The sequence below is a fragment of the Meles meles genome, chromosome 2 (genome assembly GCF_922984935.1).
Source record: "Meles meles chromosome 2, mMelMel3.1 paternal haplotype, whole genome shotgun sequence".
Lineage (NCBI taxonomy): Eukaryota > Metazoa > Chordata > Mammalia > Carnivora > Mustelidae > Meles > Meles meles.
In genome coordinates this window covers 156,490,479-156,499,003 of record NC_060067.1, presented here as the reverse complement: position 1 = coordinate 156,499,003, position 8,525 = coordinate 156,490,479, and the positions used below count along the sequence as shown (strand labels likewise).

The 8,525-nt window shown below is 38.5% G+C and overlaps 1 protein-coding gene across 1 annotated transcript; it reads left to right on the top strand.

The window, feature by feature from the left end:
• The first annotated feature begins 4,112 nt into the window (after positions 1 to 4,112).
• On the top strand, positions 4,113 to 7,142 carry DEFB134 (defensin beta 134). The gene is made up of 2 exons (XM_045989617.1): positions 4,113 to 4,170; positions 7,000 to 7,142. Exons 1-2 carry the CDS (start codon positions 4,113 to 4,115, stop codon positions 7,140 to 7,142), a joined length of 201 nt encoding a protein of 66 aa, XP_045845573.1.
• The last annotated feature ends 1,383 nt before the right edge of the window (positions 7,143 to 8,525 follow it).

Sequence of the window (8,525 nt, the reverse complement as noted above, 5' to 3'; positions counted from 1 at the left end):
AAGTGTAACTATTTTTTTTATAAATGAACATAATTCCTGTTATGAACCTCATTCCTCCTGGTCATAGAACTTTAAACTTGGTGTATTCAGAATTGCTTCTTTTCTCTAAATTATTTGTAAGTTCAGGAAGACTTAAGCAGTGGTGAGGCATCTGGGAGAGCATTAATTATGTTAACATTACAAAGATAATCACCATTCCTGCTTGGTCTTCAGTCACTAGCCAAAGTATAACTGCAAAGTTACTTCTTGCTCTTAATAGAATTCTTAAACTCTGGGTGAGTGTATAGGATAATTCTGCCACTGAAGCATCCTTCTAGTTTACCATAAATTCCAGTGGGAATATCTATTGCTCCACCACATCCATGGTGATCTCAATCATGCAAGGATTCTACTATTACTCTCTTCCCATGCTGGGAGAACCTGTGTGAGGGAAGGGGGACCAATGCCATGAGATGACTTCAGACCTATCTACCAAAGAAAACCAGTCAATCAGTGCTGTGCTATGTATGCTCTTGCCCTCTCCCTGAGCTCCATTCACAAGAGGAAACACCAGTGCACCAAGCCATCAGACTCTAACCAGAGTTTCTATCCTCCATTACTTCCTCCCATTTCCCTTCCCTCCCACTATATGAAACCCAGGACTGGAGATAAAATACAGTGATACCCCTCCCCCTACTACCTGTACTGTTCATCTTCCTTTACTCCTATTCTATCCCTCTTCCTCTACCTTATTCAAGACTTGGTTTAGGGAAGGAATAAACTCTTAATTCATCTACACTCTCCAAAATCTATTATAAAATCTGAATCCAAGTGTTACTTCCAGTGCCCTAAAGAATGTAGTCTTTTTTTTTTTAATTCAATTTAGTTAACATGTAGTATACTATTAGGTTCAAGGGTAAAATTTAGTGATTTATCAGTTGCATATAACACCCAGTGCTCATTACATCAAGTGTCCTCCTTAATATTAGCCCATCACCCAGTTGCCCCATCCCCCTTTCTCCTCCCCCCTCCTCTCCAGCAAACCTTTGTTTGTTTCCACCCCATTTGGGACCATCCCCTGCCTGCTCTGTTCTCACAGGTCTGTGCCACATCTGTAATTTTTTCATGCTTGCAAAATGTACTGAAGTGCTGTGCAGATTGCTCACAGCACAACGCTAGGAGGCACCATTCACAGAGGCAATGAGGTGCATTGCACATTGGTACGTAACAACTCAGTGGGCCCCTTCCATATTTCATATACTTTCTTTGTCATGTCAGAGTCCCTCAGAGACTTCCCTGAGTTGGCACCTCTGATTTCCTTTCTCTGTTTGTGAGAGAGTCTTGCACAGAGATATATTTCTCAATTATAAGAAAAAAAGTTCATTACGACCAGTGTATGTCTCAGTATTTAGAGAGAAGCTTGAGGAATGGTGTGGAGAGGGGAGCCATAGAGTATACAGGCCTTATGCAAAAGGAAGCTTCTACTCAGTTCTAGCAGATTCTTGCCACGCAAGGGATGCCAAAGAAATGTTGCTGATTATACATCTATATATCTATATATCAGATTTATATATAAGCATATATATGAGATATATATCAGATTTTATTATATATAAGAAATATATATTTATATTTCATATATGAAATATAATGTATAAATATAATGGGGAAATATATATTTATATTTCATTAAATATATATTATATAAATATATATTCATATATTTCATATATGTATATCAATCAGATTTTCTTTACTCATTCATCTGTCCACAAACATCTGGGCTCTTTCTATATTTTAGCTATTGTGAACATAGTCTTTTGACATGCAGAAGTCTGCTCTTTGTTTCTGTCTTTTAATGGGAAATGGTACACATTGTTCAGAATATGATAATGGTGAATTGTTTTAGACTTTTGAAAAGAGGAAAAAAAGAAGATGAAATATTTTTTTTAACATTCTTAATATCAAAATATAATAAATTAGTAAGAAATTCCCAAATAAAATCCAGGTGTAGGCAACTTCTAAGGCAACTTCTAAGATGGTTTCCAGTGATTTCTGGCTCCTGGTATCCACGCTTTTCTGTAATCCTTTCCTGTTGATCCACTCACTTCTAATGGATCATGTAGCATTGACTCTTGACAACATGGGTTTGAACTACATGGCTCCGCTTACACACAGATTTTTTTTTTTCAATAAATATATTGGACAGACACCTGGGTGGCATAGTCTGTTAAGCATCCAACTCTTGGTTACAGTTCAGGTCATGATCTCAGGGTGGTGAGATCTAGTCCTCATGGGGCTCTGTACTCAGTGGGGACTCTGTTTGGGATTCTCTCCCTCTCCCCTTCTTCATACCCCTCCCCATGCTCTCTCTCAAATAAAAACAAATCTTAAAAAAATATATGTGGTATATATACAGTGGAATATTATTCAGCCATAAAAAAGAAGGAAACCCTGCCATTTGTAACAACATGGGTAAACCTAGAAGATATTATGCTAAGTGAAAAAGCCATATATAGACAAATATTGTATGATCTCACTTATGTGTGATATCTCAAGGAAGTCAAACTCATAGAACTAGAAGGTAAAGTGGTAATTGCCAGAATTTGGAAAGTAAAGGAAATGGGGAGATGTTAGCCAAATCAAACTTTCAGTTATAAGATGAATAAGTTCTGATGCGCTAATGTATGGTATGGTGACTCTAATTAATAAAATACCGTATATTTGAAATTTTCTATGAAAGCAAATCTTACATATTCTCACCACAAAAAAAATTAGAACTATTTGAGGTGATGGATGTGTTAATTAGTTTGATTGCATTAATCATTTCACAATGTATATGTACTTCAAATCATCACATTTGACTGCTTAAACATATTTTTTTAAAGATTTTTATTTATTTATTTGACAGACAGAGATCACAAGGAGGCAGAGAGGCAGGCAGAGAGATAGAGGAAGGGAAGCAAGCTCTCCACTGAGCAGAAAGCCCGATGCGGGGCTCGATCCCAGGATGCTGGGATCATGACCTGAGCCGAAGGCAGAGGCTTTAACCCACTGAGCCACCCAGGTGCCCCAACATAACATATTTTTATTTGTTAATTATACCTAGGGGCACCTGAGTGGCTCAGTCATTAAGCATCTGCCTTCAGGTCAGGTCATGATCCCAGAGTCCTGGGATTGAGCCCCATATCGGGCTTCTTGCTCAGCAGGGAGCCTGCTTCTCCTTCTTCCACTCCCCCTGCTTGTGTTCCCTCTCTCATTGTCTCTCTGTCAAATAAATAAAATCTTTAAAAAAATTTTTTTTAAATTATACCTCAATAAACCTGGGGAAGAAAAGTCATAAAGAATGGTTGGGGCAACAGACATGTTCACTATCTTGAATGTGATGATGGTTTCACAAAAGTATATGTGTCACAACTTATCCAATGCTTTAGTGCTTTAATATTGAAATTTTTATGTCATTTATATCTCAATAGTTTTTTTAATAGTGATAGTTATAAAAAAATGACCTTGACAGGATATTATGCAGCTTTGAAAAATGTCACTTATGAAGATTCTTAATGAGACAAAAAATACTTATGATATATATCATGTTACAAAAGCAGGATATCTGAGTACAAGTATATGGTTCAGAACTACTCATAGCAAAATATCAAATAATAAACGAGGTATATATAAAACTTTCTTAAGAAATATACTGGTTGCTTCTGAGAGATGGGACTCAAGTGTTAACTCTTCCTTCTTTGTAATTTTTAATATTTTATAACCCGCCCAAAATTAGCATTTAATTTTTGTAGTAACATAAAAAAAACAAAAAAGTTTTATTTACTTAAGAAAAGAAAAAGTATAGTTCTCAGTTCTCCATTAGTACCTTTGGAAAATCCAGGTCGGGGAGCAGTGCCTCTGTCAATAGGAAAAGCTGTCAAACAGGAAAGGGCCATCAAGTTTTTTTCCTCACATAAGCATTGCCAGCTCCTCTGCCTCAGGGAAGATCGGTGTAGCATATCTACCTAGAGCAGGGCATACCCCAGACCTGAGAGGTTTGCATGGGAGGGTGTGCTCAACCTTCCCTTGCTGCCCTCTGACACTGAGTCAGACACTGCCACCAGCCTCCTCAACCGAGGCTCCCAGCCATGAAGCCGCTCTTTGTCATGCTTGCCTTGCTCTTCTTTTGGGACCCAGTGCTGGCAGGTAAAATGGGAATTTGGGGAGGGTGGGGGTAGGGGAGTCATTTGTCTAGAAAAGCAATTCCACTAAGCAAACCTATAAATGTCTTACCGCTGTGGACCCTTCTATTTTCAAAGTGGAAACAGCATCAACTGGTCTGACGTTAACAAGACCTGAGCTTGAATTTTGGCTCTCCAGTTTGTGTTAGCTGTGCAGCTTTAGGCAAAAGTCTAAATCTTCCCTGAATCTTAGTTTCTTCATTCACAAAGTGGCAATAATACTAACCTAAGTCTTGCGAGGATTATATTCTATATATTGCGAGGTCTATTCTATATATTATATAGAATATATAGAATAAACCTGTACATAACACATATGGTACCTGACTCATGAGAGCCATCATTATATCATCATTAGTAATACCCCAACCTCTTTTGGCACTATTGTTTTGTCCCTAAGTGAGGAACATGTCCAGACATAGTGGTCAAAACCAGCAAATAGTGATAACTCAATTTGTTAAGCTTTCTAATTTGCTGAAATTGCTTATAGTTAATTTATTATTTGTAGATGCCTTAGATACATGGAGAAACAGATTTGGAATGGCATGTTCCAAGAGAATTAATAAGCTTTATGTGCTAAAAGAAATGTCTGACCAGATGAGATAGCAGATAGAGAGACATGAGAGAGAGCACTGACTGGTCTCATAGTTTAGCTTGCCCATATTCATTACTGACTTTAAAAACTCCTTCTTGAATATTCTCTTCACTCAGGGCTATTGAATCAGTTCAAATTCAGATATTATAAGATCTCATTTAATTTCTCATCCTCCCTCAAGTAATCCCTAGGTAGATGAACCACATTTTGGAGTCACGTGACTCAGTAGGCTGGATTTAAGAATCCATACAATCCAGGCCTCTTGAAGCTGTTGATGGGACAAATCCCACTTTGGTTTATGGCAATGGTTTCGTGGCCCCTAGATAGCCAACAAGATAGTCTACAATATTGCCTTTAGTGCCATATACCTTCCCAAAGCTCATCATTTCTATAGGAATTCCTTATCTTATTATGTAGACCACTACACTTCATCTTCTTAGACTTTCTTCTTTTTTTTTTTTTTTTGCATGTTAGGAACACCTTTCATATTTTCATACTGCCTTGTATTTTTTTATTATTAACATATAATGTATTATTTGTTTAAAGAGTATGGGTCTGTGATTCATCAGTCTTACAAAATACACAGTGCTCACCTCAATACATACCCTCCCCAATGTCCATCACCCAGCCACCCCATCCCTCTCACCCCCTCCACTGCAGCAACCCTCAGTTTATTTCCTGAGATTAAGAGTTTCTTACAGTTTGTATCCTCTCTGGTTTCATCTTATTTCATTTTTTCCTCTCTTCCCCTCTAATCCTCAGCCTTATTTCTCAAATTCCACATATCAGTGAGATTATATAATTGTCTTTCTCTAATTGACTTATCTCACTTAGGGTAATACCTTCTAGTTCCAACCATATCATTGCAAATGGCAAGATTTTATTTTTGATGGATGCATAATATTCCATTGTAGATATATACATCTTCTTTATCCATTCATCTGTTGATGGACATCTGGGCTCTTTCCATAGTTTGGCTATTGTGGACATTGCTGCTATAAACATTGGGGTGCAGTTGCCCCTTCAGATCACTACATTTATATATTTGGTGTAAATACCCAGTAGTGCAATTGCTGGTCATAGGGTAGCTCTATTTTCAACTTTTTGAGGAACCTCCATTTTCCATAGTAGCTGCACAAGCTTGCATTACTACCAAGAGCATAGGAGGGCTCCCCTTTCTCCACATCCTTGCTTAGCTTTCATCTTGCCAGTTAAGTAACCCTGATCCTTCTCTCTCCTTATAGGATAATTATCTTCCAAAGCATGATAACTTGAACAGGATGTGTTGGCTCAAAATTTCTACAGATGACCAAATATTTGACACTCTTTTCCTTTTAAGACCTTCTTACATACGTAAATTTAAAATATTCATATTGATAATTCTACAGAATAGCATGTCTATAAAAGTGTAAGTCCAAAATACCTTGGGCCCCCATAAGACATAGTAAATCTTCAGAATAGATTTCATCCTCCTCTAAACTCATAACACCATTCTATGCTGCAAATGCTTCACTGCACTTGTCATCTTTTCTCCTCCCTCACAGGTATTTTGTGTTTCTTCTCTTTTTTTGTCTAGACTGAAAATTCTTAAGGTCTAGATCATACTCAAATCTGTACCCCCAATGACACCTGGATTTATGAAAACTGGTTTGGGAATGAATACAGAATTAAATAATGAGCAAATGACTACATGCATAGGTAATCTGATTGTTCCAAGTATGCTAACTGACCAGTTTGGGCAAACTTCCAAGTTATTAATTGTCATAGTGCAGACTAACATAACAAAATACTGAAGATTGTGTGGTTTAAATAAAATGTATTTCATCACAGTTCTGGAGGCTGGAGAGTCCAAGATCAACTGCAGGCAGATTCAGTCTCTGATGAGAGTTATCTTCCTGGCTTTTAGACAGTCAACCTCTCCACCAGTCCTACTGTATCAAGGCCCCACACTTACAACCTCAATTAACTATAATTACCTCTCAGAGTCCCTCTCCCCAAATAGTCACATTGGAGTTTAGAGTTTCAGCCTATGAATGGAGGGGGAGAGGGAGGAAAGCTGTATTTATTTTTTTTTTCAATTACAGAACCAAACATTATAATCAAGTCTCCTTGGAATCCAGTTTGATAAAAATGGAAGTACCAATCCTTTAGTCCAAAAAGACCCATAATGAATTATTTATTCATTCATTTTCTTTCCAGGCTTGAATCCACTGGCAGCAGAAATACACAAAAAATGCTACAAGAATGGTATCTGCAGACTTGAGTGCTACACAAGTGAAATGTTAGTCGCCTACTGTGGGTTTCAGCTGGAATGCTGTATCAAAGGAAACCCAGACCCCTGACAAGAGAAGCCAGAGAACACCAATGAACTTCAAAGTCTTTGACACCCTCTCCACTGTCTTTCACACAGCAAGGAATTTAGATTACACTGTGACCCTGTCATGTGTCCACGGCTGTGGGTTTTAGCATTTTTTAAAAGTCATCAGAATCTTAGGATTTTGTATTTGAAAAGCTGAGCTCTTGCCTTCCTAAAGACAGCTAAGCTTCTCATGAAAACTTAGGATGTATTTTATCACTTCAAAGTGATATCCATGTTCTTCTCAGTGCTGATTTCTCTCTTTTCTCATAGAAAGGATGTCTTAAGTATTTATCAAGGCTTCAAGTTACAGAAACATCTTTTTATACTTGGGCTTTACCCTACCATCCCTTCAGCTCCCTGTTTACTGTCTCTTTGGACTGTGCATCTTAGAGAAACAGATCTGCCCTAACCCCCTGATGACCCTGTATGCTTCTCACATAGACTGCATAGACAAGGCTTAACTGCAGGCTGGCCCAAGTCTTGACTGAGTCTGACCACAGAGTTCTTCTTGAAACACAGGGAAAATATCGTGTTATAATGGGCAGTCTTTAGCAGGTTCTCAGCCACCTCCTTTTAGTAAGTGAAAGCACGGACTTTCCATCTCAACCACCTTAGGTTCAGCTACAATTATCAGACCACTTGGCTATGTTTACAGCTGACTCCTCAACAGCACAGTGGCCCAACACCTCTGCTACCCATCATCTGGTCTCTTTGGTTGGGTTCATCTGTAGCCCTAGGAGCTGACACCATGCTGATCTTGCTTAATGTGTATGTAAGTAATAAATTTTCTCAGTTCATTTAGACTCACCATTTTCTTTACTGGTCAACATTATGAAGGTGTGGTAGGCAAACCTACAACTTTTCTTGTGGTGCTTGTTATCCTACTGACTACAGAGATGCTACTGCATGTCTGCCTAACTTCTAATACCATCAACCTAATACCTAATACCATCGACCCACATACAGATGCATGAGTGTAGAGTTCTGCACATGCAGTTCAGCATGAGGGTGCAGTAGCAAAGGGAGTCGATTCTGGGTGTGGAGCAATTCTCTTTAACCTCAGTGTTGAATCCAGCTTGGACTCTGGCAATTCTGAAAAGGTGGAGCTCTAGCTGCAAATAGCTGGTTGCTGACCTGGTACATGGCTGAGGAAACAATACCTAAGTCCTGGCTTAAAATGACAGTACCACCTTTGGAAGCAATGAAAAGAGAACAGTAAATGAGAAAGATGAGGGGTTGTGAGAGGTCCTACCCACTCAGATGCTCTTCAGCCTTTGATTAAACCAAATGTTGGAATCTTTAGGGAGGAAGATGTTAAAAACACAGTAGAGTGTGTCCTCCCCTCAGGAACCCGAACTCTCCTGTG

Bases quoted from the DNA above. Each gene is read 5' to 3' on its own strand.
- DEFB134 (XM_045989617.1), top strand. From the start codon at position 4,113: ATGAAGCCGCTCTTTGTCATGCTTGCCTTGCTCTTCTTTTGGGACCCA. The intron at 4,171-6,999 runs GTAAAATGGGAA...TTTTCTTTCCAG, and splicing joins TTGGGACCCAGTGCTGGCAG to GCTTGAATCCACTGGCAGCA.